Below are 16,892 nucleotides of genomic sequence, written 5' to 3'. Positions count from 1 at the left end.
GTTTGAGTGTTAACATCTCCATTGCTCCTTGCTAACATGTGGTTGTACATCATTTGGGAGTTCAACCAATAAGAATAAACAAGTTAAATCAACTTGACAAGGCAAGAAAGCAACATTCAGGTTGGAGACTTTTTCCTTACCTAAATCCAATTTATAATAATTTGGTGAAAGTTGATCTAATAATAATGCTTCACATATTAAGATTACAATTTTTATTTTTATTTTTATTTTATTTTATTTTTTTATCTTTTACTTATTAACCTGGTGGATAAAAAGTTAAAAAAAAAAAAACATATGAACATAAATTTTAACCTCACCTTCTCTTTTACATGGACGTTTGTTCTCCTTTGAAGAAATAAATTTTTTTTTTAACGTAACATAAAAAGAATGTCATTTTTCTAACCCTTTTTGCATAATCTAAAATCTTCAAAGATAATCTAACACACATTATGAATTTAAAATTTTCAGTGTTGGTTTACAGAATAAGACTCCTCTATCCGAAAAGAATTATCCTTCATTAATTATTTTTGTCAAACAAATTCAACTTTAATTATTATTTTCAATTTAAAATAATAGTATTTTTATATTTTAATTTAATATAATAATATAAAAATAATTATCAGAATTCAGCTTGTTTGATTCAAAAAAAGTCAATGAAGAATTATTGTTGCATTTTCTTCCAAAGTTTTTGTCATCTATCAGTTAGTCAGTTGATGGAAGAGAAATCAACTTCACTTCCCATAACAAAATAAGTCCAAAACAGATCTTCAACATCAAGAATTCTTCTATCAACATCAACCAATTGTGCATCAATTATGTAATCAGCAGCACAGCAATGCCAAACTTGGGAATCAACATGCCATAACCAGCTCCCCCACCGATGTCAGTGGCCGCCAACAGCTAAAGTAGGGCAAATACCAGCAGAGAAGGCAAGAGTTCTACTGAAACGTCTCCCAACCCAACTCACACAATGTTTCCCCCTTTTTCTTGTTAGTTCTTAGTCTCTCATTCAGGATTATTTTGTTAATAACAATCATGAAAGTTTTTGTTTAAATTTTACAGCACATTTTAATCTTGCCAAGGATCGCTCTCTGTCCTTACTTCTGATGCTTCGATAACTTGGGTCTCTGAACCTTCATTAGCACTCGTATCAGTTTCAGCAGCACTAACTTCTGATGCTTCTGGTACCTCATCTTCCTCTGATCTACCCCATCTTCCTCCAAGTGCCATGGCCATCATCTCATATATCTTGTTACCCAACTCAGCAGGGCTGTCAGGCTGCATAATGAAGAGGAAAAGTAAGAATCATATGATACATAAAAATCTGCAAATATGTTAAGCTAAAAGAAAAAAAATCATTCCACTTACAGAAAAACCACTGGAGATCAATGCTGTATCATACAACAAGTCAACAGCTCTCTTGGCATCACTGCTTTCAGGTGCATTCTTGCACGCAGCCTGCGAGGAAAATAACCAAAATTAATGCCACAATCATGACAGGCATAATTGGCTTACTGGCCTATGCAGCCAATAAAAAAAATGAAGGACAGCAAGTCTTGACATATCAACATTTTTATAATACACCTAACAATCAACATTCAGAGTTCTGAGCATCATTACGGCTAAAACAAAGTTTGACAGGTCTGTCTAATCAGGAGAACAAATCTCAAAGTAATTATATGTAGTCCATAGTTACTGGAACTAATAGTGTTAAGAGTAATGCTGCCATTCTTCTTCGACGGTTTTATACTAATTGAGCATAGTGCTTGTCTTGCACTCCCAAGGTCCCGAGATGTCTTTTAACTGTTTTATCATACCATATTATCCACTAACTAATTAAAAGATAAATATTGTTAAAAGACATACTCAAACTAGAACATCTTCAATCCAGTTTAACTAAAATGGTCTTACATTCAAGTCTCTAATAATTGGATTATCAGGATTAATCTCCAGTATCCTCCTTCCCCTCATGAACTCCAAACTTTCAGTATCTCCAAGAGCTTGTGCTTTCATCAACCTGTAATGCATCGAAATTATTAGATGAAGAATAGGTTTTACTTATATCTGACTCATGTTCAGAGGTTAAAGAAAATAGCTCACCTTTCCATGTTGGCTGACCATCCAAACTTGCCAGAAACAAGCACACAAGGTGATGAACTTAGACGCTTTGAAATTTGGACTTTGGCCACCTTTTCTCCAAGTTGTAGCTTTATCCAATCACAGAGAAGATTGTATTCTTGTTTAGTTTCCCTTTTTTTTACCTCATCTTCATCACCTAGCATGACAACAAATTCCATTAGATTCACACTAAAGCCATCAGAAATGAAGATCAAGGGTGCCAGAGATCAGAAACCCCTCCCCCACCCCCACCCCCCCCAAAAAAATAAATAAATAAATAAAAGAAGAAATCATAAACACTAACCAAGTTCTAAATCTTCCTTGCTAATATCCACAAATTTCTTTTCTTTGTAGGTTTGCAGATTTTGGATGGCAACCTCATCGATAGGCTCAATTAAATAGAGAACCTAAAAAAGAAGAAGCTACATCAGTTATCATAGAACATCAATATAAAAAGCAGAGACACCGCATCTGCTACTAAAGGGGGAAAAGACAAAAGCAATGGTTTAATATGTGCTAATGATAACATTAATCAAAAGATCTCTTCCATCCTATCAACTATAAGAAACAACCAAATGTTAACTCCTTCCTGTTCTTAAGTCAAGTCTTTCATTAGTAGTTCTAAATGTAAGAATACCCAAAGATAATCAGGTAATTCAGTAGACAATATCTATCGAATTTAATCACATATATATCAACTACTCTAAATTTGTTGCATGGCAACCTAAAGACCAGATTGCTATGTTTCTTTAGAACCTTACACATCCAATGCCAAATCTACAAACATACCTCAATGTCTTTTTGAACCAACTTCTCCAAGAACGGAGCAGTCTTGGCACTTTTCAAGCTGTCAGTTGCCAAGTAATAAATTGCCTTTTGTTTCTCAGCCATATTTTCAACATATTCATCCAAACTTGTCACTTCCTCTTCACTTTTTGATGTGTAAAACCGAAGTAATGGTGTTATACGCTTGTGATTACCAGAGTCTTCAATGCAGCCCAACTTTAGAAACCTGCCAAAGTTCTCCCAGAATTTTTTGTAATCCTGTAATCAAGTTTGCCATTGTCCAAGTTAATCGACAAAGTTCAGGTCAGTACAAGTGAAAAAACATATATTTCCTTCATGCTATTTACCTCTTTATTTTCACTTTCAGAAATCTCTTGAATCATATCAAATGTTTTCCTGACAAGCCTCTTTCTCATAATTCTCACCTAAAACATAATAACCATAAAACAGTTAATATGGTAACACAACAGTAATTACTAAATAATTAGCAGTGTTGCTCAAAGACCCTAAACTGAGAACAAGAATTTGACTTGAAGATAAATGTGCATGCATGTGAAAGAATAAAATTTATGTTGATATGACAACAGAAGTGTAAACAAAATTAATCTTACAATTCGGCTTTCTTGAAGGATCTCCCGAGAAACATTAAGGGGAAGATCATCTGAGTCCACAACACCCTTCACAAAGCTCAAATATCGTGGAAACTGCAAAACAACATTAAGGTTAAATACAAGTTAAAACTTGATGACAGAAGCTACTTTCATCAAGTTACTAACACAAGGAAAGACTTCATCTATTATCACAGCCCCTACTCGCAAAATATCATGATTCAGTCACCTATAAAGAGAAAACGATGAAAGAAATTAAGAACCCTTTTCCTATATTTTGGTGAACATCTAAATTTATCTTTGCTTGCCATACACAAGTAGATTGTGGAAATATCTTTCTAGTTCAAAATAACAAAAAGCCTTTTTAATAGCTTTATCATAAACAAGCAGAGATGGATGGAGTACAAGAATTCAAATCAAAACAGATTAAAACTTTTCAGTTATAACATTTCCTAGTCATCTGAATTCTAATTGATGCAAAGCACCACGATAAGTTCCAATAAGAAAAGTCCTTACTGCAAAATTCATTACTTTACAAACAGAGATATGAAATAATCAAGTTTAAACTTACCAGCTCTCCATCAAAATCATCTGAGATAAATACACGTTTCACATACAAACGTATATTCTTTGTTTTAGGGTTTATTACTTCCTCATTATTGAGAGGACCCATGCCAGGGATGTACAGAACACTCCTAAACTCCACCTCACCCTGCATGATTTTCAAAGAAACTTTAATGACTCTAGCTATGCATAGGAAGTCAATTCATAAAACCATAAACGCATACATACCTCTGTAGTAAAGTGAGTGTATTGAAGTGGATCCAAGAACTCGTTAAAAGTCTTCTTGTAGAATTCATGGTACTCGTCTTTTTCAACTTCCTTTGGATTCCGCATCTACAATCAGATCCCCAAAAAACAAATAAAGGATGGTATATGACAATAAAACCATATGGATAATAGAGAAATATTCTTACGAAAAAGCAGCAATATAAAATTGAGAAGCCGGAACAAAAACTCACCCATATAGGTTTTGTTTCATTTGCTAATTCCCAGTCCCAATACTTCTCAGTTTTAGTTGTCTTCTTTTTCCTCTCACCCTGTAAACAAGCACATAGACCAACTATAACACAATATTTACGGAGAAGAAATCATGCCACAACAATAAAATCAGAAAGTATGGCATGGTTACCTCTGGCTTTTCTTCTTCTCCTTCTTTCGGTTTTTCTTCCTCCTCTACCTGCCCAAAGATCAAGTACAGTAAAGAATGGTTAAAGAACTAAATTTTCAATGTGTTCAAAATTCAAGTGCTTATAGCAAAAAAAAATATATATCCTTTGGCATTTGCTATGAAGATCAGGAAAAAGCAAATATTATATAGGCATATGCAACGTGGTAACATCTTCAAAATAAACAAATACTGTTCACCGTTTTTATATATATTTATAAATATCAAACATGATGAGAATGCTAACATTAATTAAAAACAACTTGAGTAGCACAGAGAGGAGTCATAAGGGAGTGGACAGGGGTCAACAAGTACTCATTTGATTTTGTAAATTGTTTCTACTTGCTTATAGCAGTATTAGAGAAGAAAGCAATTATCTCCAAATTAGAACAGAAATGCATACACTAACCTCAACCGTCCTTGATTTTTCTTGCCAAGTGTAGATGGGAAAAGAAACAAACTGGGAGTAATTCTTCACCAAATTCTGAATTCTGGATGGATCTGAGAATTCATACTTGTCATCTGACTGCAAGAGAACAATATCTTAGGCCACATTTGGCACTTAGAAGAACTGTACATTTGAAGAACCAGAACATTAAGGCAATTCTAAAAATAAGAATTAAATTAAAATCTCAATTCCTTTACTATCATTTAATATTTTAAACACACAAATGCAATTAGATATAAACAAAAATTCAAACAGGATGTAAAAGGGGAAAAAGATTAACAGATAGAGTACCCTTAAATAAAGTGTAATCTGTGTACCACGGTGAAGAAGCTTTTCGGGATCAGTTTCCTCCCTAATCACATAGGAGCTACTGTCTGCTACAGCTTCCCAAACATATTGCTTCTCCAACCTTGGGCTTTTTGTTGACACAACAACCTGAGCAAATATATATATAAGCAAGTGAACCCAGTTAGCAACCTAACTTGAAAATTATTGAACAAAAAAAGCTTCATATAGGAAGCAGAAGATCATAATGCAAAATATCAATTAAGCCAGTAGGAAGTTACCTTCTCAGCCACAAGAAACGAAGAATAGAATCCAACACCAAATTGACCAATCAAACCATTGTCTGCCCCTAGATCCTTATTTTCCTACAGATAATAAGATGCTAAGTAAGTGACCAAAAACAGTAAAATTTTCATTATTTTATAGAAACCAGAGTTATTTACAAAACGCAAAAGAGATTACCTTAAGAGCCTTTAGAAATTTTGAAGTACCACTTTGCGCAATTGTTCCAAGACAATCAATGAGCTCTTCTTTTGTCATTCCAATACCAGTATCTCTGCAAATCCATTAATAAATAAATAAATAAATACATCATCTATCATTTTCAATTTTTTTCAGAAAGAAAGGCCATAAACAAACGTACGTGATAGTGATAGTCCCATTATCTGGATCAGGTTTGATGCGTATCTCTAGTTCCCCAGCATCTCCAAGAAGAGAGGGCTCAGTTACACTTAAGAATCTAAGCTTATCTAAAGCATCACTTGCATTACTGGAGCATAAAAACAGAAGTTTGTCAGCAGTCAGCACAGGAAACCAACTAAACCAAAAGTAATGTATTGAAAGCTTCCCAATACAGATCCCACAAATCCAAACACAACAAACTGACTCTGTTGAGACCATGAGACAAAACACATGAAGCCAAATATTTCAATTGAAAACCAGGAGTCTTTATTTAAAAAAAAAAAAAGTTAATATAGCAGGAAATAAATATCCTCACCTTACAAGCTCTCTCAAAAACACCTCTTTATGGCTGTATAGACTGTGAACAATCAAATCCATCAAGCGACTAACCTGAAACCATTTGTAAGCTTGCATCAGTTTCAGTACAGAAAATATAGGATAAATGCCGTCAACATAAACAAACACCTACCATATCCAATAGAAAAGGCAGTAATTTTCAAGTCTCATAGTACATAAAGGAACATCATTTTCCTTCATTTTTTCAAAAAGCGACCTAGAAATCCCATAAAGATTCCACCAAAAACTAGAAAAAGAACAACAGAAGAGCAAGTCCAGGAAATACAAAGAAACCCACCTCAGCTTGGTACTCAAACTTCTCCCCGGAGGTCTCTTCGGCCTCTTTCTCGGCAACTGCCGACGCCTCACACCGAACCGCAGTCCGGTTGTTTCTCTTCTCAAGTTTCCACCTTAACCCAGTGCAAGAAAAGGTCTTGTTGAGACCATTTCGTGGTACAAAAGAGCTTCTGGGATTAAAGGCCTTGTTAGGGTTTGTCAAAGGGAGAAAGACTAAAGATGGGCTAGCTAAGCTTCTACTCAGAACTGGAGCCATGAATGCAAAGCCCTTAGAGAAAGAGAGAGTCGGGCTAGACACAGCAAAGAAGATAAAAACCCTACGGAAGGGGTTTAAGGCAGAGACTGGAGGGTTCTAGAAATTGGGAAACAAGCTGGGAGGCTTTGCTCGAGTATGAAGTTGCTTGTCTTTGGAATTGTAAGGCTTAGATTCTGCCATTTCAGCAACGGACTCCTATTAGAAAGATTGTCCCTTTATTTTTATTTATTTATTTATCTATTTTGGTTTTTTAAGTACAATGATTTGTGAATACGTTTTTTTTTTTTTGTTAAATGAAATATAGAAATTATTTTATTATAATTTATCGTATCAAATATAAAATATATTCTTAATTTTTATTTTATTTATATATATTTTTATAAAAATTTTAACTTGTATATAATTTTTATTTTGTCTTATTTTTATATTATTACATTTAATTTAAAATTATTGTATCTAAAATATTGCCTTGTAGTAGTATTGTTTTTGTTTTTCTTATGTTAAGTAGAGTTCTTGTTAACTTTAATCAAGTAAATAAAATTGTATCATCGTATCATATAATATCTAAATCTCATGAAATTGATTTTGATAATATTTGAATTATTGATACTGAAATTAATATCATATTTATTATATTTTTAATATTATTATAATTATTTTTATGGTCCATTCCAATGAATTTTTATAAAAAAAATTATTTATAAAAAATGAATAATTACATGGAAACGAATCCAAATACAGTTTAAAGAAAATCTTGAAGCTGATTTGATGATATATATAAACTTCAAATGCGGAAAACTACAATCTTCAATTACATTCTTCTTATTTTGAATTAAATCCGACAAAGGAATTACCAAAGGAGAGAAAAAATGAACGATCTAGTAAGGATGTGCAGTATGATACTTGTTTCTAGAAGACACAGCAGCAATCACTGTTACAGAAACCTCCGAGGTCATCAACCAGATAATAATGGAGGAAACCAAATTACAATCCCAAAGTGCAATAACTGCTGAACACTTCCATACTCAAACCTCAGCAGCTGTCTGCTTCAAACAATCAACATTGCACAATCCAACAGATCGTACCATATCTCCCAATCTGCCATGATCAGTTCCAACAGTCAATATTTAAAATAATGCAGAGAAGATTGAATAAAAATGGTTTCATGGTTCATATCTAACCGGTCAAAACTATTTCTTGCTCTCTCTGAATGATCTGTGCTGTTCCTAGCTTTCATATTTCGGTCAAGGCTCTTTCTTGATTTCTGATCTCGTTTGTCAGTGCTGACTCTTGCTTTCTCTCTACCGTTAGTGCTTAGCCTGGATTTTTCTCTCCGCCCAAAACTTGGCCTACCCTTCTCTCTATGGTCAGTGCTTGGCCTGGATTTCTCCTTGTTTTGGTCTGCATTGTTCGAAGGTTGGTCGGATTGAACCTTGGGTTGCTCAGATACATTACGAGGACGAGGTAGTTTCTCAATGGCTGATATGAACTTCCTAAGGTGCTTTAAGTACTCAGGATAGAGTTCCAAATTACAATGGTTTCCCCCTTTGAGCCACAATGGTTCGTACTTCTCTTTACATAGCTCCCAAAGTTGCTTACCATGAGAAAAATCCACCACTTCATCTTCAGTTCCCTGAAAAACATTGTTAAAAAATTACCCAAGTATCCTTCAATCGACTTCATCAATCTCCTTATAATAATAACTTCAGCTAAAATGTGAAAATCAACACGAAAGTTCGATCTTTTTTTTTTTTTCAGTTGAACAGCAAGGAGTTTTTAGCCTTTGCCATGTACATCCCTTTCCGGATCTGTGAACAGGTTTATTTACGCGGTCTAAAGAATTTATGAAAAATTATCTTCTCACGACCTCTCAATCAATTCGAACTCAGACAATAAAGAGTGGAGTATTTTTGAACTGTCAAGCATGCAGTCAAGCAACGGGGATGGTGTGGCTACTCTCTTCTAAATTATAGTTTGATGCAATTATCAGATAGCCATGGCATTTCTGTTTATTCTAACTACTAATTCAAACGCAATATAAAAAGCAAATCAATCTGGAGTAAATTCAACTGATCAAATCGTAAACTTGGCATCAAATATGGCTTAATACATCTAACAATGAATCATTCAGATGAAAGGACTAAAGAAAAACAAACTCACATGAATTACCAGGACAGGGCTGTCAACTAGAGGAATTTTATCAATATTCTGCAATAAAAACAAAAAAAAAGGGGCACTCTTCAATAAAGAGCAGCATTGTCACGTCTTGAAACAGGAAAACTTTTAGTATAGTCCAACTTGATGATTAGAGAATGAAGCAAAAACCTTGTAAATGTCAAACCAGAATGTACGCTTCACAGGATACATGACACGAAGGCCAGACAAGATTGGACTATGAAGAATTACAGCCCTTAAGTTAGGCAACCGAATGGCTAGTTCCAAAGCAGGTCCACTCCCCACTGACTGCCCATACAAAATAGTGTTTTCCTGTTTTACTCCATAGGTCTCTTCCAGGCATTTGTATGCTGCCTCTATGTCTGCGTATGTGTCCTGCTCACTTGGCTAAGTGTAAAAAATATATCAGAACAATCATCAGAATAGGAGGAAACTTTCCCATGAAAAATAAATAAGTTAAATTGACAAGAAAAAAAGGGTTTCATGTTCATATTTTATATCTCCAGTCTCTGTCTTTTGACTTTCCACAATCTCTGCCAAGCACACGTGCTCATTTTTGTTAGGCTTGACCTAGCTCTAGATTGATCATCAGTTTTCCAGGAAATCCTACCTTTCCAGAAGATTGTCCGTATCCTGAGTAGTCGTATCTGCATCAACACAAAAAAAAAAAAAATACAGTTCTGAGTTCTCAATTTTTTCAGGGTTAAACTATGAAAATCTATGAACATATAATATGCTTGTAACCGACCCCATAAGATTAACATTAAGGTGGACACTGAGCTCATTGAAAATGTGATACATCTGACCAAGATCAGCAGCATTTCCATGAGAATACAGCACTGTTAATGAAGCTGATTGGTTTTTCACATACATAGCCACAATCTCATTCCCTCTCTTGGTACTCAGCTTCAATACGTCCACGTTATCACTCTGGTTAACATCTGAGATCCTCATTTTCCCACTTGCTCCATCCACAATAATGTTATAGGAAGGTGGGTTCGGCGGGAAAAATGCAAATTTAGCTGCCATGGATGATGTTGCAGTCCCCATTTTTGATCCAGAAGCATACAGAAAATGATAAATTTGATGGTGATCAAATGTTTTTGGTCTGAGTGTGACAAGTTGATAAAAACAGCAGGGTAGGGCTTAGACTTTGATTGTTTTTATTTTTGGAGGGTAAGAGACTAGACAGAGAACAGAGATTATAGTGAATGAGACAAAAGAAAGAAGTGGAGATTTAGGAAATCAAGATTCTGGGATTTGGTTTTTAACTTGTTTTATGTTTGGTTCTTGAGAAATTTTTGGCATGAAAAGGAGAGAGAGAGAGAAAGCAAACATGGGAAGCACAATGTAAGAGGGAGGAATTTCTTGTCGGTTATTAATTAAGAGTGATTTCCGGCTTCAAATTGGTCACAAAAGTTAATTGCATTCTTCGTTTTATAATTTGTATAAATGAATAGTAAGTTATTAATATTAAAATTATAAATATTAAAATTTGATCATCAACATTGATAAATAAATATCATATTAAATTACATGACACCATCGATTTTTTTTTAAAAAAAAAAATTTGAATTGCAATTATATGGCTCTTTGCTATAATATAGGGGGCCATGCTGCCTAGAGATAACTCAATGACAGATGTGATGGTTGTTAGATGTTCTATCTTTTCTGGTATTTTGTCTTTATGAAAGGCAAATTGATCAAAGAGTATAGTAATTGCTTAGAGAAAAATTCAGCTATTAACATTTTTTTTAAACTAAAAACCCAAACTTTTTTTAGAAACAAAATGCATGATTTTATTATTTTTTTAATGGGACAATTATATCTCAATTGTTTAGTATGATGTTTTAGTCATTTTGTTATTTTTGTCCAATATATGATATTTTAAGGATAATGATGGTTCGAATTAAATCGAATTTAATTCTATTTTTTTTATAATATTTAATATTATAAATTTTTAAAATTTAATCTAAATCTAAACTAATTTTTTTAATTAATTTAATTCGAATCAAATTCTATTAATTCAATTCAATTCATCAATTTTTAAATTTTATAATTTAATTCAATTTGATTTTTTTTTTATTTTTTACATCTCAATTTAAATTTAATATATACATTTAATATCTAAACTTAATCTAAATTGAATAAAAAAAATTATTCGAATCAAATCAAATAATATAATTTTAAATTAATTTTCTATTTTTTCTCATATTTACCTTTCTTAACTCCAATTACAGGTGCTCATCATCTTCTACAATTGTTTGGAATTGGAGATTCCTCAACAGGGTTGGTTCCCAACTTCTTATCGATAAAAAAAAATTTTATATACATCTAAATACTTAATTCAGTTAATTAATGCTGATTTAATCTGTCCTGAAGGTTGCTTTCATGACTTTTGCACTGATCCATTAGGTCAAAAAAAAAATTTTGAAAATTGGAAAAAGGAATTTTAAAATTTTTATGCAAGCAAAAGTAGATGAATGATGAGCTGGTGGGGTTAATTACTATAAAGAAATTTAAAAAAAAAAAATTGTTCAGGGTCTTGATGTGGGTCTAGTTTTGGGAGAGGAAAGGGAACATTCATGATTACATATAACTATATTTGTATGATCTTTGTTTGACCTTGACACATCAATTATTTAATTTTTTTTAATTCAAAGATACATAAATTATTTAATTTTTTGAGTTGAGATAAATATATCATACACGATAATTTAAAAATAATAATTAAATATTATAGATTTGAGATTGTTCGAACAATAGCCCATCAATTGGATTCAAACTTAAAATTACTCAAAATTTTTTTATGTTGAGACGAATAATTTATATTAATTAAATTAATTTTTTTATTGATAATTAGTTAATTTATCTTAGTTTTGTTTAAATTTCTTTTTATCCATGGTTAGTTTCTCTCATTTTTACAAAGGGGACCCTTTAATAAAACTCTCTCATGTCCAAGAAGATTCATGTATATTGAAACTGAAATTAAAATTTAACACTTTTAGTCAGAAGATTGAATCAAATACTTGAACGCTCAATTGTTTGAAATTTGAATAATTTGTAATGTGGGTTTTTTTATAAATCAATTTTTTTTTTCCAATAGAAAAAGCAGAGTTTATTGGAAAATTTTTTGGAAAAACAAAAGAAACACATTTATATTTTGGTTCTTTCATGACAGGATATGACATTATTATACATTTTAAAGCATGCAATGCTAGTATTATTAATTGTTAGCCTGATGGAATATATATCTAACCTTCAAACTATTCAGTGGGATTCATCCTGAAATTTCTTCAATGGCTCCAATCAATTGTGTGATCAGGTGTCTTTCGGTTCTCAAAGTTTTGGTCTCCTACCAATGGGTCCTCAGGCTCATGCAAGCATGCAGTGGAAAGGTTTTCAATCCAGACTATCATCAGAATTCAGTATCATGACAGTATTTGGACCCAAAAAAAGCATGATTTTATTTAATAACTTCATTAATTTGGTGTCTGAATGTGCCTCATCCTTGTTGAGCAACCACTAAGGGCTCTGGATTGCTCTCATCCATCTACATGAAACCAAATGGTTCATCAGACACAGAAGAACCAAATTGCAGGCAGCAACAAAAATCACCGAGGGAAACAATGAAGTGGACAACTCTAATGGGCTGAGTCTTGGATAACTAATAACTTGGCTTCTACTTTGGAACCTGGAAATGGGTTTGAGGCCAGCAGGATCATGCACCAAGTCAGCCAACCATACTTATCCAGCATCATCTGGATTCTGGAAATGACATCGAAAACGCCATTGGTTTCCAAGAAATGAAAGAATATTCAAAGAATTTCAGTTGTTTTATTGTACTTTGTTCCCCAACTATGTGTTGGCCATGTGGCAGAACATGCTTCTGGTTGTAGTTCGATATCATCGCACAAATTTCGAGTGTGAAATATGTTTGTTGGTGGTGGATTCAGCCCTAGTTTCAAGTTTCATCTCTTTATTACGTACGAACGTCCACTGAATCATTCAAATGAAGCTGGAAAATACGCTCCAGCAAGCTAGGTATTCTATTTCCCATGTTTCCTAAACCCTATCACTGCTTTTCACGTTGTAAAACACTGTACTTTTTTTTAGTTTTATACAATGTTTAGTGATTCCATGTTCACAATTTCTTGCTCTCCTTTTTCTATAAAAAAAATTGTGGTAATTAATTAACCATCCCTTGTCTGTTTTTCACATGTTTGCAAACATATTTTACATTTTTCCTGCATTAACTAACCATTGTTGTCAATAAATTAAAATAAGCATAAACAAAGACGAGACTTCTCATTTTTCTTTTTGTTTTCTTTATTTGAAAGAAACTATCCAATTAGCTGAAGCTGTTTTGAAAAAGTCCTGACAATCATTTCCGCATTAGCATATATAATGTCTTAATTAATTAAACCCAAAATTTAACTTAAATTATTCACACAATCACTCTTAAGAGGTAATATTTTCAGCACATGACCCACTTTTTAATCTTAAACTCGGACACTGTTTGTATAAAAAAGTCTTAATTAGTTCCCTTTTAATCTTCATTTAAGAATTAAATTCAAAATAGTGTAAGAGTAATATTATGAATTCGGTTTGGATCGGATTGAATTTGGTTTAATATTTTTGGATATTACATAATTTTATGAATTTTTAAAATTCAAACTGAATTTTCTTACAATCCGAACTAAATTTTATAGGTTTAATTTGGTTCGATTTATTGATTTTTTAAATTTAATTTTTTATTTTTATATATTATTTTAATATAAAATTTTAATATATTTAAATAGATTTTGATATAAAATTATTTTTTAAAAAAAAAAATTAAAAATATATATAAATTAAAAAAAAAAAATTTTTATTTAGCTTTTTACAATTTTTCATCTTTTAATCCGAAATTTGATCCAAATCTAATATAAATATTTAATATCTAAACTTGATCCGAACTAAATAAAAAAAAATCGATGCGAATTAAACCGAACACTACGATTTTAAATCGATTTTTTATTTTTTTTTATTTTTTTCTCACCTCTAGAACAGTGCATTTTATAGTTGGACCCTATAACATTGAAATGGCCTAAGATTGTTTAAAATTCATGTTAAAGCATGGGGAATAGTAGCCTAGTCATTTGGGAAATCAAGATTTAAACCGCATACCAATTAGCTGCTCGGCAAAGAGGCAAGGGCAAAACCAACAAATTAAGCTAGTTTTCTCGTTGAATGCATGGCGGCAGACAGGCGCAAAACAGACGGACCTTACATTCTACGTTATCTAACGTACCACCGCTAACTCTATGCATCTTGATGGACCACTCAATCCCTTCATCATCATCTCTCTTTCATTTTACCCTCCTTTTTTTCTTTCAAAATTGTGGCATAGTTACCATAGCGTCGGTGTTTTCCATGCAATTTGTTACTAAAAAGCCCTCTCATAACAACCCAAATTTTATCTTGGACCTTGAAATTTTATCATATGATTTTTTTTGTGATTGAAAAAAGCCTTGAGATTCCCCATGTGGACGATTCGAGGGTTCGAATGCAGTATATTTTACTTAAAGATCTTCCATGCATAGATATTATTGTAATTAATTCAAAAAGTTTTCTTGTATATATGTTGGAAACCATGCATAGTCGTCAACTCCTAATAGCTTTGACCTAGTTTTTGTTACAGACGTGCTAAAATCTATATATTTGACCTGGTTTGATCATCTCCTCTAGCTATAAAGTCTTTGCTTCTGTTTTCATTTACTCTTCTGCTAACCCACATTTCATAGGAAGAAAAATGGCAGCTGGGAGAGAAACATGCCTCTTGATTTTACTTCTGATTGCTGCATGGATTTCCTTTGCACAAGCCAGCCAAGGTATAAGTATATTAATTCTTCCTTTTCTTTATAACTTAATTTCATTTTCTATATAGTTTAGGCTTGTTAAATTTAATGTACTTTTTCTTTTATTTCATCAGGTGGGATTCCAGATTCAAACCATAAGATTTCAACTGGAAAGGTGATTGTTAAGGTGGCTGCATTGATTATATTGTAATAATTACTGGATTTTTTGCATGATATATGTTCCTATATCTGATATTTTGGGGTTTAATCAGGGGCTCCTCCTGGATGGTGAAAGAGCTGTAACTGCTGCTACAAGCAAGAATTGGCTAGGAGGAAGAAAAATGGTGGTGGTGAGGCAAATGAAGAAGCCAAAGGATGTGAAAATGAGTGGTGCTGTTAGAGGGACATCGAAGTTTTCAAGTACAAATTCCAAATGTGACAATAATTTGGGCTGCGAGCAAACTGTCAGCCATTTCTCTAATGGAGTTGATGAGTCTGGTTTTGTGGCTTTCAATGCTGATTATCATGCGCCAAGGCACCACCCACCTAAGAATAACTGATTATGGCAAGGAGTTGTCGATGAAGAATGTTATAGTAAGAAGAGTGCTGAATCAGGAATGTTAAATTACACTTCTGGCTTTGCTTATATCTATATCTATGATATAATTAAGACTTTTTTGTTTACTTTCAAGTGTCTCTCTCTTTTTCTCCATGTAATAGCAAATAGCATCAATCAATTAGAATTTAAATTATGGAATTCAGAGTTTAAGTTCAGTTTATGTAATTATTCTTACAAAATAGTATTCAATTGACCTGAAATTTAAATTTCAACACATGTACAACTCATTTTCTTATTGCAAAGCATCTAAATTTCGAAAAGTAGATGTGTTGCTAACGAGGGTTGGCAGAAGTGGTAAGGAACAAATATTGGGTACATTAGCACCTATGTTTGAATCTCCTTATGGTTTCTCGTTGATAGGAAATCTGTAAGCTCAAAAAATTCATAAGTGAAAATCTAATGGATCTATAAATCTCAATTTCATTGACTTCAAAGATGAAATAATTTTCCTACCCTTAAATTTCTATCAACCCAATATGAAAAAAGAAAAGTAGGTGTGTCAAATGTTATGTGTAAAGTAAAACCATATGCATATGCTTTGTTCTTATAGAAAACAAAAGCCTCTTTTCCACAAAGAAGTGGCCAACAAAAAGGTTCAAATTCTAACTCCATAAAACTTTCATTTTCTTTCCATTCCCATGAATGGCTTCAATTTCTTTTGGAGACCCATCTTTTAAATCAAATACTTCATCACAACTGAATTAAGTCTAAACCATTTCTTTTTGTATGATGAAACATATATGCTATCATTGGTTTTAGGATACATTTACTTTTAATTATTTATAAAATCATATGATTGTTGAAAAAGTTTCAAAATTAGTTATGAAAGATGATCAAAATATTAGTATTTTTACCAAATTTTAAAATAATAAAATTATAAATTTATTTCATGACATCCATTTCTTTAAAGAAAAACATAACATATACACTCAAACAACACAAATGAGCTCACAATATTCATAAGTGCTTACTTGGCTCGGTTGGGACTTCTATAAAAAGTGCTGTTAGACTAAAGCTATTCTAAAACTGCTCTAAAAATGCTATAGAAAGAAATTAAAATGGTGTTTAGTAAGCTTAATACAAAAATATTATAGAATGTTAAAAAAGCTATTCTATAATATTTTTGTATATTTTTAGTAAAAATAAAAAAAAATCAACTTTATTAATAAATTAAATCACAAGTTTTTAAGTAAAAAAAATAAAGAGAATTTTTGT

General features: G+C 32.4%; 3 protein-coding genes across 3 annotated transcripts; 1 reads left to right on the top strand and 2 right to left on the bottom strand.

The window, feature by feature from the left end:
- Positions 1-616: 616 nt before the first annotated feature.
- On the bottom strand, positions 617-7,255 carry LOC111282097 (heat shock protein 90-5, chloroplastic-like). The gene is made up of 19 exons (XM_022870045.2): positions 6,789-7,255; positions 6,471-6,544; positions 6,117-6,242; positions 5,936-6,029; positions 5,755-5,838; positions 5,480-5,623; positions 5,150-5,266; positions 4,705-4,752; positions 4,535-4,612; positions 4,305-4,409; positions 4,084-4,224; positions 3,516-3,608; positions 3,252-3,329; positions 2,908-3,162; positions 2,423-2,525; positions 2,101-2,275; positions 1,912-2,017; positions 1,369-1,458; positions 617-1,278 (listed from the first exon to the last, which is right to left on the bottom strand). The coding sequence occupies exons 1-19, from the start codon at positions 7,041-7,043 to the stop codon at positions 1,069-1,071; spliced, it is 2,376 nt and encodes a 791-aa protein (XP_022725780.2). The 5' UTR covers positions 7,044-7,255; the 3' UTR covers positions 617-1,068.
- A 534-nt stretch (positions 7,256-7,789) lies between these two features.
- On the bottom strand, positions 7,790-10,687 carry LOC111282391 (uncharacterized). Its single transcript, XM_022870456.2, has 6 exons — positions 9,967-10,687; positions 9,829-9,865; positions 9,369-9,605; positions 9,204-9,251; positions 8,225-8,676; positions 7,790-8,141 (listed from the first exon to the last, which is right to left on the bottom strand). Exons 1-6 carry the CDS (start codon positions 10,266-10,268, stop codon positions 8,069-8,071), a joined length of 1,149 nt encoding a protein of 382 aa, XP_022726191.2. The 5' UTR covers positions 10,269-10,687; the 3' UTR covers positions 7,790-8,068.
- A 4,505-nt stretch (positions 10,688-15,192) lies between these two features.
- On the top strand, positions 15,193-15,661 carry LOC111283193 (uncharacterized). Its single transcript, XM_089761461.1, has one exon. The coding sequence runs from the start codon at positions 15,289-15,291 to the stop codon at positions 15,616-15,618; it is 330 nt and encodes a 109-aa protein (XP_089617587.1). The 5' UTR covers positions 15,193-15,288; the 3' UTR covers positions 15,619-15,661.
- Positions 15,662-16,892: the final 1,231 nt, after the last annotated feature.

This window comes from Durio zibethinus, chromosome 5 (genome assembly GCF_047325235.1).
Source record: "Durio zibethinus cultivar Kanyao isolate XHJ-2024 chromosome 5, ASM4732523v1, whole genome shotgun sequence".
NCBI classification, from domain to species: domain Eukaryota; kingdom Viridiplantae; phylum Streptophyta; class Magnoliopsida; order Malvales; family Malvaceae; genus Durio; species Durio zibethinus.
Note: the sequence above shows the minus strand (reverse complement) of the source record. Positions and strands in the feature narration are given on the sequence as shown.